This window comes from Sander vitreus, chromosome 3 (assembly GCF_031162955.1).
Source record: "Sander vitreus isolate 19-12246 chromosome 3, sanVit1, whole genome shotgun sequence".
NCBI lineage: Eukaryota > Metazoa > Chordata > Actinopteri > Perciformes > Percidae > Sander > Sander vitreus.
In genome coordinates, this window is record NC_135857.1 from 35,458,464 (window position 1) to 35,475,011 (window position 16,548).

General features: G+C 45.1%; 2 protein-coding genes across 4 annotated transcripts in view; both read left to right on the forward strand.

Annotated features, from left to right (window-relative positions):
- Positions 1-954: 954 nt before the first annotated feature.
- On the forward strand, positions 955-13,548 carry ilkap (integrin-linked kinase-associated serine/threonine phosphatase). 3 transcript variants are annotated; one of them, XM_078247188.1, is made up of 10 exons: positions 955-1,266; positions 4,727-4,900; positions 5,017-5,134; positions 6,152-6,258; positions 8,795-8,897; positions 9,785-9,872; positions 12,307-12,443; positions 12,706-12,825; positions 13,065-13,146; positions 13,258-13,548. In XM_078247188.1, the coding sequence occupies exons 1-10, from the start codon at positions 1,224-1,226 to the stop codon at positions 13,426-13,428; spliced, it is 1,143 nt and encodes a 380-aa protein (XP_078103314.1). In that variant the 5' UTR covers positions 955-1,223; the 3' UTR covers positions 13,429-13,548. The 3 variants fall into 3 exon arrangements, with proteins under 3 accessions (XP_078103314.1, XP_078103316.1, XP_078103315.1); XM_078247190.1 differs by lacking the exon at positions 955-1,266 and having other exon boundaries at positions 4,727-4,887; XM_078247189.1 differs by lacking the exon at positions 955-1,266 and having other exon boundaries at positions 4,804-4,878.
- A 1,436-nt stretch (positions 13,549-14,984) lies between these two features.
- LOC144515969 (arf-GAP with coiled-coil, ANK repeat and PH domain-containing protein 2) overlaps positions 14,985-16,548 on the forward strand; it is a 16,767-nt gene continuing 15,203 nt past the window's right edge. Inside the window, exons 1-2 of the mRNA XM_078247191.1 lie at positions 14,985-15,409; positions 15,511-15,568. Of these exons, the coding sequence (XP_078103317.1) occupies positions 15,357-15,409; positions 15,511-15,568 (111 nt within the window). The 5' untranslated portion in view covers positions 14,985-15,356. The remainder of the gene's footprint in view (positions 15,410-15,510; positions 15,569-16,548) is intronic.

The window sequence follows — 16,548 nt, forward strand, 5'->3', positions numbered from 1 at the left end:
TACCTGGGTATAATGGAATAGACTGTTTAACACGTTTTCCCAGGATGGTGAAGGCATGTCCCGCTCTACTCTGCCTTAGATCATTTCCATCCTACGAAAAACAATCCACTGCTGTAGAGTACATTGATTTTTTTCTATGGTACAGAGTATTGTTGTCAGATATTTTTATAGCTGCTCTTTATATCCTATATCTATACTTCAAACCTCTAATATTGACCGTTGATTTGTGTCTATCCTACAGTCTTTATTCCCTTATAATGCCCATATTTAATGCTGTCATTTTTTAAACTTGCTATAGTTGCTATAGCACTGCTATAGTTTTTATATTAGTATGTCTACATTATTCCCTTATATTGCCCATATTTAATGCTGGTCTCTAGACGTTATCCTTGCACTATGTTCCTTACAGAAATAAATTCCAGTTTGGTTTCCGTAAAAGACATTTTACGGAAACTGCACTTCTTAAAGTTTCTAGTGATATTATGACGTCAGCTGATTCAAAGGATTTTACAGTTTTGGTCCTATTGGACCTTTCTTCTGCGTTTGACACTTTCGATCATAACATTATGATAAATAGACTTTGTGATCTGGTTGGGATGTCTGGATCAGTTTTAAAATGGTTCTCATCCTACCTTTCTGGTAGAAGTTTTAGTGTTTATGTGAATCAGATGTAATACAGGTGCAGGTGCGGTATTACATTCAATTTATCGCACCGTTGTGACGAAAAGAGAGCTGAGCCAGAAGGCAAAGCTCTCAATCTACCGGTCAGTTTTTGTTGTTTTATTGTCCATATTATTCATGTGGATTTGTTATTTTATCATCCTGTTTATGATGTAGGTGAATGTTGTGTGTGATGTCTTTAAACTACTGGGACCTTGAATTTCCCCTTGGGGATCAATAAAGTATCTGTCTATATTCTAGTGGGGACTTTTATTGTGAAGGCTGTGACCGGAAGTTGTCTTTAACGTTGTGGCTAACTTGTTGCTAGGTGTTCGAGCTAAAGCTGCATTTCACTCTGGAGCTAATGATCAACGTTTCTGCGCCAGAAACAAATGAAGGCGTTAAACGGCGGACTGTTGGAATACGTTAACGTCATTTAATGAAAGGTTTTACACAGTTTAACTGAGTCTGTTATCCTACAAACGGACACGGAGCCAGACAGCTAGCTAGGCTAGTTAGCTTGGCTGGCTAACAGACACCTGAGCTAATCAATAATAAGCAGAATGGATCTTTTCGACGACCTGCCAGAACCGACACAAACCTCCGGTGAGTCTGGATCAATTCACGGTTAAATGAATGCGATAGATGAGGCCTGAAGAGCACCATTAACGTTACAAGTAACGCCAGTCACACCAGTAACTGTCATTCAGTACAGAAGAAGAGTTTAAGGTACTTGTACTGTACTTGAGTATTTCTATTTCCTGCTAATACTCCACTAACGTTGCATCTCAGAGGGAAACATTGTACTTTTTACTGCACTACCCATTTAAGAGCAAACAGCAGCAGTGGCAGCAAAAACTGTCCTGTCCTGTTAGTAGTGTCCTGACTCCAGAGGAGTGTCCCGGGACAGTCAGACACTGTCCTGTGACACAGTCAGACACAGGACAGTTTCTGGGTGTCACAAGACAGTGGCTGACTGTCCCGGGACAGTCATGGAGTCACAGGACAGTGTCTGGGAGTCACAGGACAGTGTACAGGACAGTGGCTGACTGTTCCGGGACAGTCATGGGGTCACAGGACAGTGTGTGGGAGTCACAGGACAGTGTACAGGACAGTGTCTGACTGTCCCGGGACAGTCATGGAGTTACAGGACAGTGTCTGACTGTTCCGGGACAGTCATGGAGTCACAGGACAGTGTGTGGGAGTCACAGGACAGTGTACAGGACAGTGTCTGACTGTCCCGGGACAGTCATGGAGTCACAAGACAGTGTGTGGGAGTCACAGGACAGTGTACAGGACAGTGTCTGACTGTCATGGGGTCACAGGACAGTGTCTGGGAGTCACAGGACAGTGTACAGGACAGTGTCTGACTGTCCCGGGACAGTTATGGGGTCACAGGACAGTGTCTGGGAGTCACAGGACAGTGTCTGACTGTCCCGGGACAGTCATGGAGTCACAGGACAGTGTGTGGGAGTCACAGGACAGTGTACAGGACAGTGTCTGACTGTCCCGGGACAGTCATGGAGTCACAGGACAGTGTCTGGGAGTCACAGGACAGTGTCTGGGAGTCACAGGACAGTGTACAGGACAGTGTCTGACTGTCCCGGGACAGTCATGGGGTCACAGGACAGTGTACAGGACAGTGTCTGACTGTCCCGGGACACTCCTCAGGATACTACTAACAGGACAGGACAGTTTTTGCTGCCACTGCTCCTCTAAGTTAACGTAAAAGTGACAGTGGTGTGACTAGTAGCAGCAACGTCTAGTATTACATAAACAGCGTAGACCAGAAAAATATATAGTGATTAAATAATACTATTTGTCTGTATTAGTATAGCAACATTATAGAAATGTAATACATATATATATATATATATATATATATATATATATATATATATATATATAATGTTATAAAGCAGCAGTATAACATATGAACACAACATAAGATACATCAGAACATAAGGTGAGATGTAGTAATACAAATAATGAATCAAATATAGAAATAAAAAGAAAATATGATATAAAATATAGTACTATGGTAGTAGGCAATAACATTCAACACGCCTAATGTATATGTGTACACAGAGATGTGAAGACAACGTAGTGACATTAAATGAAAGTAGTATTTAAAGTGTACCAGTGACAGATTCTTGCATTTGTTGAAACTTGATTGACGTTCCTGTCACAGTGTGCGGATTCAAAGTAGCAGAGAAAATGGGAAAGTTAAACATAATCAGCATTAGTGAACAAGTATTGGAGGGTTAGTATAATTGTACTCAGTAGTGTACTTACGCCTGAAGGCAGCGTCGGAAGGTAAACTGTGTTTTCTGATAAACCCAGTGTCGCCTGAAGGCAACATCGGAAGGTAAACTGTGTTTTCTGATAAACCCAGTGTCGCCTGAAGGCAGCGTCGGAGCGTAAACTGTGTTTTCTGATAAACCCAGTGTCGCCTGAAGGCAGCGTCGGAGCGTAAACTGTGTTTTCTGATAAACCCAGTGTCGCCTGAAGGCAGCGTCAGAGCGTAAACTGTGTTTTCTGACAGCGTCGGAAGGGAAACTGTGTTTTCTGATAAACCCAGTGTCGCCTGAAGGCAGCGTTGGAGCGTAAACTGTGTTTTCTGATAAACCTAGTGTCGCCTGAAGGCAGCGTCGGGAGTGTAAACTGTGTTTTCTGATAAACCCAGTGTCGCCTGAAGGCAGCGTCGGAAGGTAAACTGTGTTTTCTGATAAACCCAGTGTCGCCTGAAGGCAACATCGGAAGGTAAACTGTGTTTTCTGATAAACCCAGTGTCGCCTGAAGGCAGCGTCGGAGCGTAAACTGTGTTTTCTGATAAACCCAGTGTCGCCTGAAGGCAGCGTCGGAAGGTAAACTGTGTTTTCTGATAAACCCAGTGTCGCCTGAAGGCAGCGTCGGAAGGGAAACTGTGTTTTCTGATAAACCCAGTGTCGCCTGAAGGCAGCGTTGGAGCGTAAACTGTGTTTTCTGATAAACCCAGTGTCGCCTGAAGGCAGCGTCGGAAGGTAAACTGTGTTTTCTGATAAACCCAGTGTCGCCTGAAGGCAGCGTTGGAGCGTAAACTGTGTTTTCTGATAAACCCAGTGTCGCCTGAAGGCAGCGTCGGAAGGTAAACTGTGTTTTCTGATAAACCCAGTGTCGCCTGAAGGCAGCGTCGGAAGGGTAAACTGTGTTTTCTGATAAACCTAGTGTCGCCTGAAGGCAGCGTCGGGAGTGTAAACTGTGTTTTCTGATAAACCCAGTGTCGCCTGAAGGCAGCGTCGGAAGGTAAACTGTGTTTTCTGATAAACCCAGTGTCGCCTGAAGGCAGCGTCGGGAGTGTAAACTGTGTTTTCTGATAAACCCAGTGTCGCCTGAAGGCAGCGTCGGGAGTGTAAACTGTGTTTTCTGATAAACCCAGTGTCGCCTGAAGGCAGCGTCGGAGCGTAAACTGTGTTTTCTGATAAACCCAGTGTCGCCTGAAGGCAGCGCCGGGAGCGTAAACTGTGTTTTCTGATAAACCCAGTGTCGCCTGAAAGGCAGCGCCGGAAGGTAAACTGTGTTTTCTGATAAACCCAGTGTCGCCTGAAGGCAGCGTCGGAAGGTAAACTGTGCTTTTCTGATAAACCCAGTGTCGCCTGAAGGCAGCGTCGGAAGGTAAACTGTGTTTTCTGATAAACCCAGTGTCGCCTGAAGGCAGCTGCCGGAAGGGTAAACTGTGTTTTCTGATAAACCCAGTGTCGCCTGAAGGCAGCTGCCGGAAGGTAAACTGTGTTTTCTGATAAACCCAGTGTCGCCTGAAGGCAGCGTCGGGAGGTAAACTGTGTTTTCTGATAAACCCAGTGTCGCCTGAAGGCAGCGTCGGAAGGTAAACTGTGTTTTCTGATAAACCCAGTGTCGCCTGAAGGCAACATCGGAAGGTAAACTGTGTTTTCTGATAAACCCAGTGTCGCCTGAAGGCAGCGTCGGAAGGTAAACTGTGTTTTCTGATAAACCCGGTGTCTCCGCCACGAAGCTTTTTGTCCCTCGTCTAACTCATCACCCCGAGTGTGTTTGGATTCTTCCTCAGGTCCAGTTCCAGCAGAGCTCACAGCTCGACCACAGGCCACCAAAGAAGAAGACGAGGAGGAGGCAGAGGCGCAGGGGGGGAAAAGGTTGAAACGAAAACGGGAAGACGCGGAGTGCCACGCCGATCACAAAGAGGAGCGAGGGGGGGAGGAGGTCAAGAAAGTTTGTAAAGAAGGTCTTCAGCTCTTCCACCACAATGTTTGTTTGCCTTTTCTCCTCTAATTAAAGCTCTGATTAGGACATGTGACCCGTAGCGCTGATGACTGACATGTGTCCCGTGTCTTCGTCCAGGCCTCCCCGTGCTGAAAGGCTACGTGGCGGCGAGGCGCGGCGAGCGCGAGGAGATGCAGGACGCTCACGTTCTGCTGCCGGACATGAGCGCCTGTCTGTCGGCTCTGCCGGGACCAGTGTAAGTCCTCCGACCCGCCACCGTCCAACAGAATAGATAGAATGGCTTTAGTGTCACTATACACACGTACAATGAGATTAAAAGCAACTCCTTTTCCAGTGCCAACTTGTACGTAAAATAAATATTACAACATGGAATAAAATAAGCAATATACAGGGTTCATCGTACGTTTTGAAAAAAACCTGGAAATGTTTGGGAATTTTTTGACAAATGCAAATCCCAGGCCTGGAAAGGTTTTGGAAACATTAAAAGACCCAGAAAGTTGTGGAAAAGTCATGGAATTCTTTTTTTAACACAGCATAATAATACGTGATTAATAAATGTATTTCACGTCGTCCTAACCTCACCGTTCTATTCGGGGCGCGATATTACAAATCCCACTACTGGGATTCATTTTATTGTTAAACCTCTGAGGGGAAACCTTAACACAGATGTTTATTCTTATTGTATAATGTCGACTGACATTTTCAGGAATACATAGTCATGGAAATTTACCAAAAAGTCATGGTTAAAATGCGTATGAACCCTAATAAGGGGCTAAGGTGCACAGTTCTGAGACGCTATATACATATAAAAACAAAGAAAATAAAAAACACAGTTTTATATACATGTGTGGGTTATTGCACATTGTTTGTATATTGCCCAATAGTGGTGATCATATTCAATGAGTAATAGATATTAGACAATGAGAGTAAGGATATTACACAGTATACAGATATTACACAGTATGCAGATATTACACAGTATGCAGATATTACACAGTATGCAGATATTACACAGTATGCAGATATTACACAGTATACAGATATTACACAGTATACAGATATTGCACAGTAATGGAATTGCACAGTATTATCAATAGTATTAAATATTAAATATTGCACACAGTAGGTGGGTAGAAGAAAGTCCGGGGGTTGGGGGTTTAAACTGTGAAGTCAGTGCATGTGTGAGTTCAGAGTGGTTATGGCAGGAAGTCATCGGCAGAGCTCTCTCTGATTGGTCCGTCGTGTCCCGCAGGTCTCGCGTTTCGTACTTCGCCGTGTTTGACGGTCACGGCGGAGCTCGAGCCTCCCGATTCGCCGCAGAGCATCTACACCACAACCTGGCCAAGAAGTTCCCCGTCGGTGAGTTTTAAAGGGACAGTTTGGGATTCTTTTTTAATTCCAGTTATTCCTTTCAACAACAACAACAACTCCAAAAAATAACAGCAGCAGCAGCAACAATGAGAGATTAGCACACTTAACCCTTGTGTTGTCTACCCCATCGACCAACGACAACTTTTTGTTTTTCTGGGTCAAAATGTTAAAATAATTCCAACGTTTTGGTCGTCTTTTTCGACACTTTTGTCACACAACTTCTGTCAATATTTTTCTGGGCTTTTTTGACGTTTTTTTTTAAGCTTTTCCCAGGTTTTTGTCACTTTTTTCTGGGCTTTTTTGACCTTTTTTTTTAAGCTTTTCCCAGGTTTTTGTCACTTTTTTCTGGGCTTTTTTGACACTTTTTTTTTAAGCTTTTCCCAGGTTTTTGTCACATTTTTCTGGGCTTTTTTGACACTTTTTTTTAAGCTTTTCCCAGGTTTTTGTCACTTTTTTCTGGGCTTTTTTGACACTTTTTTTAAGCTTTTCCCAGGTTTTTGTCACTTTTTTCTGGGCTTTTTTGACACTTTTTTTTAAGCTTTTCCCAGGTTTTATGTCACTTTTTTCTGGGCTTTTTTGAAATTCTTTTCCTCCGTTTTTCAACGTTCAATTATACATTTTTCTTTACATGCTATAAAATTGAATAAAACACCCAATTCACCCCATTCAATGAAAGTAGTGAACTGATCATTTATTTAACTTGTGAAGAGCGTTGTGTGGACGTTATTTTGTTTCACAATTTGGTTGAAAGAAACCCACATTTCTGATATAGAAACTGGACATCAGGAGGGTTAAAAAAAAACCCAAAATAGTAAAATACATACAGGAAATACTTACATATAGAAATAAGGACTGCCTCATGTTTTCCAAAGTTATCGGTTGTTCACACTCAGGACACAGCGCCTGATTACGGGGATTCATTAGCTGACAGTTTGTGATTTTAGAATGAGTTCTATATGTTTTTGTTTGAGACCGGTTAAGGGTTTTGTAACATGTGATGGGTCAAAGTGGACAACACTGAACCAATCAGATTCAGAAATAGAAATGGATGCATTGCCAGGTAAGTAGCACATCAAGGAATTGGCTTTGGTCGATGGTACATACGTCAAAACAATAATATAAAATAGCAGAAAAGTGCAAAAGAATTTACAGCAAAAACAAAACAGAGGGCGTCATATCACCGAAGCGCCCGAGGTCTGCCCCATCTATAAAGGTCTCATATTGTACAAAGTCTTGTTTTATTATAAAGCAGGTCGAGGTGCTGTTATAAATAATATGAAAGTATCAAAACGTTCAATCCACAGAGGAATGCGCACAGCCCGTATCCAGAAACTGCGCCTTTAAACGAGCCGCCAGCACTTCTGTGCTGTGTGTTTGTGATGTCACAACTATTCTACGTATAGGTAGAAAGGGCCGCTACAGTCATTTTCCCGGCCGAAATGACACTGCAGAGACCAGATCCACGACAGATGGCCGTGCGACATTTCTGTCGCGCCGCGCTCCACTTTATTCCTATGGGTGACGTTCCTTTAACGCGCCCGCAAAGCATCCCGGGGGGGGAAAAAAAAGCTGGCCGATGCCCATCTTTATGCAAATGAATCCGTTGAACGTGACGCGACTATCCAGTAGAAGTAGAGCACAGGGGAGACTGGGGGGGCGGGCGGGGGGAGTCTTTCGCCGGTCCTTTGTTCAACATTCCCCCGCTGGCTCAGAACCACGCCCGTAGCGGTAAAATAACGGCCATCAACGTATAAATTAGAGGAGGCGTCGCGTCGCCACGCTTCAGTCGTGTCGCGAAAGTGGATCCGCACGGTGAGCGTGCCGATGCTGAAGACCCGGAAACTCAGGGATAGGGGGGTTAAAAAGACAGGCGCCAAAACAGAGCGTTTTGGAGCGGGGGGGATACCAGGGCTGCAAAATATACCAGCAAGCTCAACCGCGCGCAGTAAACACATCGCGAAAGGCGCTCCGGGATTCAGTGTGTTAGTTGAAAGAAAACTGTCACTCTTTCTTAGTGCTGCCTTTTATATTCAATTGTTCAATTTGTTCAATAAAAGAAAGTTACTACGACTACTTTAGAATACTAAAGTACACTTTAATATCTGTTTATTTATCACAAGTTATATCGTTATCAAGATGTTGAACAATAACATCGTATATCTATCTCCCCCATATCGTGCAGTGAGTACAGGTATATTCAGACAGACAGTATGGACATTAAAGCACGTTAACATGTTCTATCAGAAACTCTCAACACTAGTATGAACCCGAAAGTAAGCATAACATGGGACCTGCACACATTTTGATTGTAATATTTTGATTTTAAATGTGATTTTGCACGTTTGTTATACGGAGATATAGATAATCAATACTGAAAACCTATCCATATTCATTCAAACATCGCGCCCGTGCAGGTGTTCTGTTGTGAAAGAGTATTACTTTTTCTTTGTTCAGGTCTTTAAATGGAATGCATTCAAATGTTTTGAAGACAGAAAAAAAAAAAAAAACGCGTCGTCTCTTTCAGGGACGACGCTGTCAACGGAGAACGTGGACAAGCTGATGAAGAAATGTCTCCTGGACACGTTCCGGCAGACCGATGAAGACTTTCTGAGGAGAGCTTCCAGCCAGTAAGTCCACAGAGAAAACCCCGCAGCTAGCTGGAAACCAATCGCTCCTGTTTGTGTGAATGCCCTTTTTGTCTGCTGTGGAGGTGTAGCCTGCAGGGGCGCCTGTGGCTCAGGTAGACCGGTCGCCTACCAATCAGAAGGTTGGCGGTTCGATCCCTGGCCCTGCAGTCCTATGCCTAAGGGCTCCTGCACACTGCCTGCGTGACACGCACGTCTCAGGCGCGGCTCGAGCTGGGCCGAAAACGCGTGCATGCTAGAAATAGGTCACATTAGGTCATAGGTCATATTACATATAGACACATAGAATACAAAAAGATGTTTATATGTCATTTTGACACGAATACATTTAATAAATGACATGTTGATGTTTGAAAGTCTCTAGTTTCTGACGTAAATGCAGATATAAATGTAAAAAATAATTATAGATTTTCACCTGTCAATACAGAACGAAATATTTTGTAGCCTAGTTTGCCGTCAATACTGCCGACGTTGCCTTTGCTGTAATCAAGTAAAGTTGAAGAACACGCTATTATTTCATTTTATCAATGGGAAACATGCATGTGTACGGACAAGGCTAGCAGAAAACGCCAAGCAGCCGCCACGCAACTCACACTCAACATAAACGCCACGCTCACGCCACGCAGGGAGTGTGCAGGAGGCCTAAGCGTCATTGGGCAAGACACTGAACCCCGGAATCGCTCCCGATGCTGCGCCATCGGTGTGTGAATGTGTGTGAACGGTGAATGGTTCCTGTACTCTGTAAAAGTGCTTTGAGTAGTCGTTAAGACTAGAAAAACGCTAAAAACATCCAGTCCATTTTCCGTTCCATGTAGCCTCCGTCAGTCTCATGCGTTTGGTCTCCTCTGTCTCTCTGTGTTGCGGAACAGGAAACCGGCGTGGAAGGACGGCTCCACGGCCACCTGCGTGCTGGTGGTGGACGACATGGTGTACGTGGCCAATCTGGGAGACAGCCGGGTACACTGGGGTTTAAACACTTTCTGTTAGGGTTTAGCAGAGTCAGCTGCCGTGTTAGCAGCGTTAGCTGTCGTGTTAGCAGAGTCAGCTGTCGTGTTAGCAGAGATAGCTGTCGTGTTAGCAGAGTCAGCTGCCGTGTTAGCAGAGATAGCTGTCGTGTTAGCAGAGTCAGCTGTCGTGTTAGCAGAGATAGCTGTCGTGTTAGCAGAGTCAGCTGTCGTGTTAGCAGAGTCAGCTGCCGTGTTAGCAGAGATAGCTGTCGTGTTAGCAGAGTCAGCTGTCGTGTTAGCAGAGATAGCTGTCATGTTAGCAGCGTTAGCTGCCGTGTTAGCAGCGTTAGCTGCCGTGTTAGCAGCGTTAGCTGTCGTGTTAGCAGAGATAGCTGTCGTGTTAGCAGCGTTAGCTGTCGTATTAGCAGAGATAGCTGTCGTGTTAGCAGAGATAGCTGTCATGTTAGCAGCGTTAGCTGTCGTGTTAGCAGCGTTAGCTGTCGTGTTAGCAGAGATAGCTGTCGTGTTAGCTGTCGTGTTAGCAGAGTTAGCTGTCGTGTTAGCAGAGATAGCTGTCATGTTAGCAGCGTTAGCTGCCGTGTTAGCAGAGTTAGCTGTCGTGATAGCTGTCGTGTTAGCAGCGTTAGCTGTCGTGTTAGCAGAGATAGCTGTCGTGTTAGCTGCTGTGTTAGCAGAGTTAGCTGTCGTGTTAGCAGAGTTAGCTGTCGTGTTAGCAGAGTCAGCTGTCGTGTTAGCTGTCGTGTTAGCAGTGTTAGCTGTCATGTTAGCTGTCGTGTTAGCAGAGTCAGCTGTTGTGTTAGCAGGGTTAGCTGTCGTGTTAGCAGAGTTAGCTGTCGTGTTAGCAGGGTTAGCTGTCGTGTTAGCAGAGTTAGCTGTCGTGTTAGCAGAGTTAGCTGTCGTGTTAGCAGGGTTAGCTGTCGTGTTAGCAGAGTTAGCTGTCGTGTTAGCAGAGTTAGCTGTCGTGTTAGCAGAGTTAGCTGTCGTGTTAGCAGAGTTAGCTGTCGTGTTAGCAGAGTTAGCTGTCGTGTTAGCAGAGTTAGCTGTCGTGTTAGCAGAGTTAGCTGTCGTGTTAGCAGAGTTAGCTCGTGTTAGCAGAGTTAGCTGTCGTGTTAGCAGAGTTAGCTGTTGTGTTAGCAGAGTTAGCTGTCGTGTTAGCTGTCGTGTTAGCAGAGTTAGCTGTCATGTTAGCTGTCGTGTTAGCAGAGTTAGCTGTCGTGTTAGCAGAGTTAGCTGTCGTGTTAGCTGTCATGTTAGCAGAGTTAGCTGTCGTGTTAGCTGTCGTGTTAGCAGAGTTAGCTGTCATGTTAGCAGAGTTAGCTGTTGGTGATTTTCTTTCCAAAAGTCTTCTTCTGTCTCTCTCTCTCTCTCTGTGTCTCTCTCTCTCGCTCTCTCTCTCGCTCTCTCTGTCTGTCTCTCTCTCTCTCTCTCTCTGTCTCTCTCTCTCTCTCTCTGTCTCTCTCTCTCTCGCTCTCTCTCTTTCTGTCTCTCTCTCTCTCTCTGTGTCTCTCTCTCTCGCTCTCTCTCTCGCTCTCTCTGTCTGTCTCTCTCTCTCTCTCTGTCTGTCTCTCTCTCTCTCTGTCTGTCTCTCTCTCTCTCTCTCCCTGTCTCTCTCTCTCTCTCTCTCTCTCTCTCTCTCTCTCTCTCTCCCTCTCTCTCTGTCTGTCTCTCTCTCTCTCTCTCTCTCTGTCTCAGTTTACTAGTTAGCACCGTCTACCAGCCAAATGCTGGTCAAACATGGAAGTGGCTGGAAGATTTGCTTCACCCACCGGCCCAAAAAAAAACCAACGGTAATCTATCGAGTGGCTGGTCAAATTTGGACATTCACTAGACATTTGGCGGGTGGACAAAAAGTTTTGAACCCTGCTTGTTGGCGCCATTACACCACTTAGTTTTGTTTTGTTTATACACCACGTTGGTTATGCTAATTAATCTGCAGTTTTATGTTTGAGCACTGGGTGGAGCATTGGCTCTGGGAAGGCAATCTATGTAATTAACAGCCAGGGATACACAGGTGTGTGACGGGGGGGAGGAGACAGCTTGCGTGTCATTGTTAGAGTTGTGTGCAAAAGAAAATGAATGGAACCAAACCAGAAACCAAATGAAATGGACTGTATTGCTTGTGCTACGGTGGGCAGGCCGTCAGGAAAACGAATGGGTCGCAGCACCGAAATGCAGACAGATTGTGGACATTGATTATTGGCACGTAGAACACACGTCCAAGCAAGCTGTCCCCTGGTCCCACCTCATTGGCCTAATGTAGGAGATGGTAAAACACTCTACTCTGCTTTCAGTTCTTCAGCAGACACTTTTCTAACAGGGTTTATCTGACGGACATTGTCCCTAAACGCGCTGTAGATAGACCTCAGCAGGACATGACGTGTGTGTGTGTGTGTGTGCGCGTGCGTCTGTGCGTGTGTCTCCAGGCGGTGCTGTGTCGGATGGAGGCGACCGGAGGAGCAGACGGACAGAGGAGGTCGCTGACTCTCAATCTGAGTAAAGAACACAACCCGACCATCTACGAGGAGAGGATGAGGATCCAGAGAGCAGGAGGCACCGTCAGGTACACCACCTGCCAAATAAAGCTCTTTACACACTGGGGGCGGGGTTTTTTTTGTTTGTTTTAATCGTCACGCTAGGGCTGCACGATATGAGGCAATAAACCCAATATGCGATAAGGTTGAATGTTGAATATTGCAATAACGATATTACTTGCGATAAATAGTCACATAGCGGAGGGATGTTTACGATGTCAGCCTTTATCCCGCCAACATACTTCCGTTGCACCAGACTATACAAACTGTGTGCGTGCGTGCGTGTTGCAGGGACGGCAGGGTGCTGGGTGTCCTCGAGGTGTCCCGGTCTATCGGAGACGGCCAGTACAAGCGCATCGGCGTCATCTCGTCCCCCGACATGAGGAGGCTGCAGCTAACGGCCAATGACAGGCAAGAACAGAACCACAGACGGGCACTGCTGATTGGTTACAGCAGAAACCCCACTCATGTCTGCACAGTGCATATGAAGCTATGGTTGGTTAGCTTAGCATAAAGACTGTAAACAGGGGAAACTAGCTAGCCTGTAGTCCACCTACCAGCTCCTCTACAGCTCACTGACTCTCTCTCTCTCTCCTCTCTCTCTCTGTCTCTCCTCTGTCTCTCCCCCCCCCCTCTCTCTCTGTCTGTAGGTTCATCATCCTGGCCTGTGACGGTCTGTTCAAAGTGTTTTCTGCTGATGAGGCCGTTAAATTTGTCCTCAACGTGCTGCAGGTTTCTCTCTCTCTCTCTCTCTCTTCTCTCTCTACTTAATGCAGTTGTGTTCACACACAGTCTTCTGTGCAACGAGGTCACTTTTGTTTTTTATTGAACTTTCGGTTTCAGTCCCCCCCGTCCCCCCTGCAGGAGGGGAGCGTGGAGCAGCGGCCGGGGCCGACGGAGGAGGAGGAGGAGGAGGTGAGGTTTGAAGCTGCTTGCCAACAGTTGGCCAGCGAGGCGGTGAGGCGGGGCTGTGCCGACAACGTCACTGTGATCCTGCTTTCGATTGGCTTCTGAACACACACACACACACACACACACACACACACACACACACACCTCGCTCATCTCCTCGTTGTCTCTTGTTTTCCAATAAAACCTTTCTCTTTATCTGGGCCGTAAAAGAGATTCAATGACCCGAGTGTTTGTCTCTTCATTCACATCTGTAAACGGTGTTTGGTGTTTTAAGCCCCCATCGTTGTCTTCCAGGCAGCGCTGCATGGAAGGCGCTAGGGTTAGGTTAGGGTTAGGTGCCTTGAAGTCGACGGTGGGGGCTTCAAACCCCATCACGCTCCGTAAACGGTCACATCATTCAAATGTGGGTTTCTTCCAAAGTCAGTCTTTTTAGTACAAAGCTCTATCTATGCGGGGCGCCTGGATAGCTCACCTGGTTAAGCGTGCACCCCACGTACTAAGGCTCAGTCCTTGCCGCTGCGGCCGCAGGAGGTTGGAATCAGACCGGCGGCCCTTTGCTGCGTGTCATTCCCCCCCCCCTCTCTCTCTCTCTCTCTCTCCCCTTTCACATCTTAGCTGCCCTGTGTAACAAATGCCTAAAATGCCCCCAAAACGTTCTGTAAAACCAAAGTAAAGTGTTTCAAATATCCTCTCAGATCAGCTGGAAAATGCATCGTCACACAGCTGAAAACAGCTGTTTTTCTGACACCGTAAAAGGTTTTAGAGATCCGTGGTTCTCACAGGACAGCGTCGCTACAATGATGATTTTGTAGACCATGATGCATTGCTGTAGATTGAACTACCATACAGTTTATTAAGGAGTTATAAATGAGTACAACGTCAAACATCTACAGCAGTAAAATGCAACATGCACGTTAATGCAGCAGGAATATGAAGCCAGAAACATCAGACAAGAAGAGGAACACAGACATTCAATACAATCAGTGCTTTAAGGACCTTTACTTGTAGTAAGGTAGTAACACTTTTATTGGAGTCAAATAAAACAAACGGGGTCTTAAAAGTATTTTCTAAGTCTTACATTTACATTTTTCGTAGGATTAAATAAATGCCGTAAGCATAAAAAAGAAAGTGTGTGTGTGTGTGTGTGTTTGTTTGTTTGTTTTACTATATTCGTGTGGTCCAAAAACCAGGGAATACAGTATACTTGTGGAGTCTGCACATCCTTGTGGGGCTCAAAATGCTGGACCCCACAAGGTTAAGGGTCTGTTTGAGGGTTAAGACCTGGTTTTAGGATTAGGGTTAGAATGAGGTTCTGGTTAGGGTGAGGGTAAGGGTTAAGGTTAGGCATTTAGTGGTGATGGTTAAGGTTAGGGTAAGGGGATAGGGAATGCATTATGTCAGTGACAGGTCCCCACAAAGATAGTGAAACAAACAAGTGTGTGTCTGTGTGTCTGTCTCTGTGTGTGGCATTAGAGCTCTAAATGTGACGCATATTTTATTGTTATTAAAGTACAAACAAACAACGTAAAAGTCAAACTAATGTTCCATTATATGGCCGTGAAGTTGGCGTTATATTTCCATCCTATACATTTCACCCCCAGTCCGCGGGGCGGCGCTGTTTCTCCGCCGTTTGGATCAGAGCCAAGCGACCCGGATGTTTGGCGGAAGCGGTCGGTTAGCAACAACAGCAGCAGCAGCAGCAGCAGCAGCTGCTGCAGACAGGATGCACAGACAGCTGTTAGACTGAAAACACACCAAACATGCTTTTATTGACACTTTTCAACAACATGCGTGACAGGCAGCCGCGCGTCCACTCTGCCTGATCGACCGACCGGTTGGGAAACAGTCAGACTCGGCTCGCGGAAGACATTTCTCGGCAGTTGTCCCCCCGGCTTGTGGACGGAGTTAAAATATGAGGAGTGGAGCCTCGAAATGGAGCTAACTGGATGCTAACAGGCTAACCGTCAGTATGAAGAGGGTTTAATAGACCTTATCAACAGTTTGACTTCGGGACAATAACAGAAGACGTCATGGACTCGCTGCTGGACTTTGAGGAATGTGTCAAAGACTCACCTGAGTTCAGGTACACACACACACACACACACACACACACACACACCCCTTAGCGTCTCCATAAAGCTCATGCGCAGAAGCCCTAATGATGTCTTATTTACTTTTGTTCAGGCTGAAGCTAGAGCTGTTTGAGGCGGATGTTACTGTGCTCGAGACACAACTGGACAAGGTAAAAATACTACTGTTACTACTAATACTACAGTTACTATTACTCCTGTCACTACTATTACTACTGTCACTACTATTACTGCCACTACTATTACTGCTGTCACTACTATTACTCCTGTCACTACTATTACTACTGTCACTACTATTACTACTGTCACTACTATTACTGTCACTACTACTACTGTTACTACTAATAATACTACTGTCACTACTATTACTACTGTCACTACTATTACTGCTGTCACTACTATTACTACTGTCACTACTATTACTCCTGTCACTACTATTACTACTGTCACTACTACTACTGTTACTACTAATAATACTACTGCCACTACTATTACTGCTGTCACTACTAATACTACTGCCACTACTATTACTCCTGTCACTACTATTACTACTGTCACTACTAATACTACTGTCACTACTATTACTACTGTCACTACTATTACTGCCACTACTATTACTGCTGTCACTACTATTACTACTGTCACTACTATTACTACTGTCACTATTACTGCTGTCACTACTAATACTACTGTCACTACTATTACTACTGTCACTACTAATACTACTGTCACTACTACTACTACTGCCACTACTATTACTACTGTCACTACTACTACTGTTACTACTAATAATACTACTGTCACTACTATTACTACTGTCACTACTAATACTGTCACTACTACTACTGCCACTACTATTACTGTCACTACTACTACTGTCACTACTACTACTGTCACTACTATTACTGCTGTCACTACTAATACTGTCACTACTACTACTGCCACTACTATTACTACTGTCACTACTAATACTACTGTCACTACTACTACTGTTACTAATAATAATACTACTGTCACTACTAATACTACTGTCACTACTATTACTACTGTCACTACTAATACTACTGTCACTACTAATACTACTGTCACTACTACTACTACTGTCACTACTATTACTGCTGTCACTACTAAT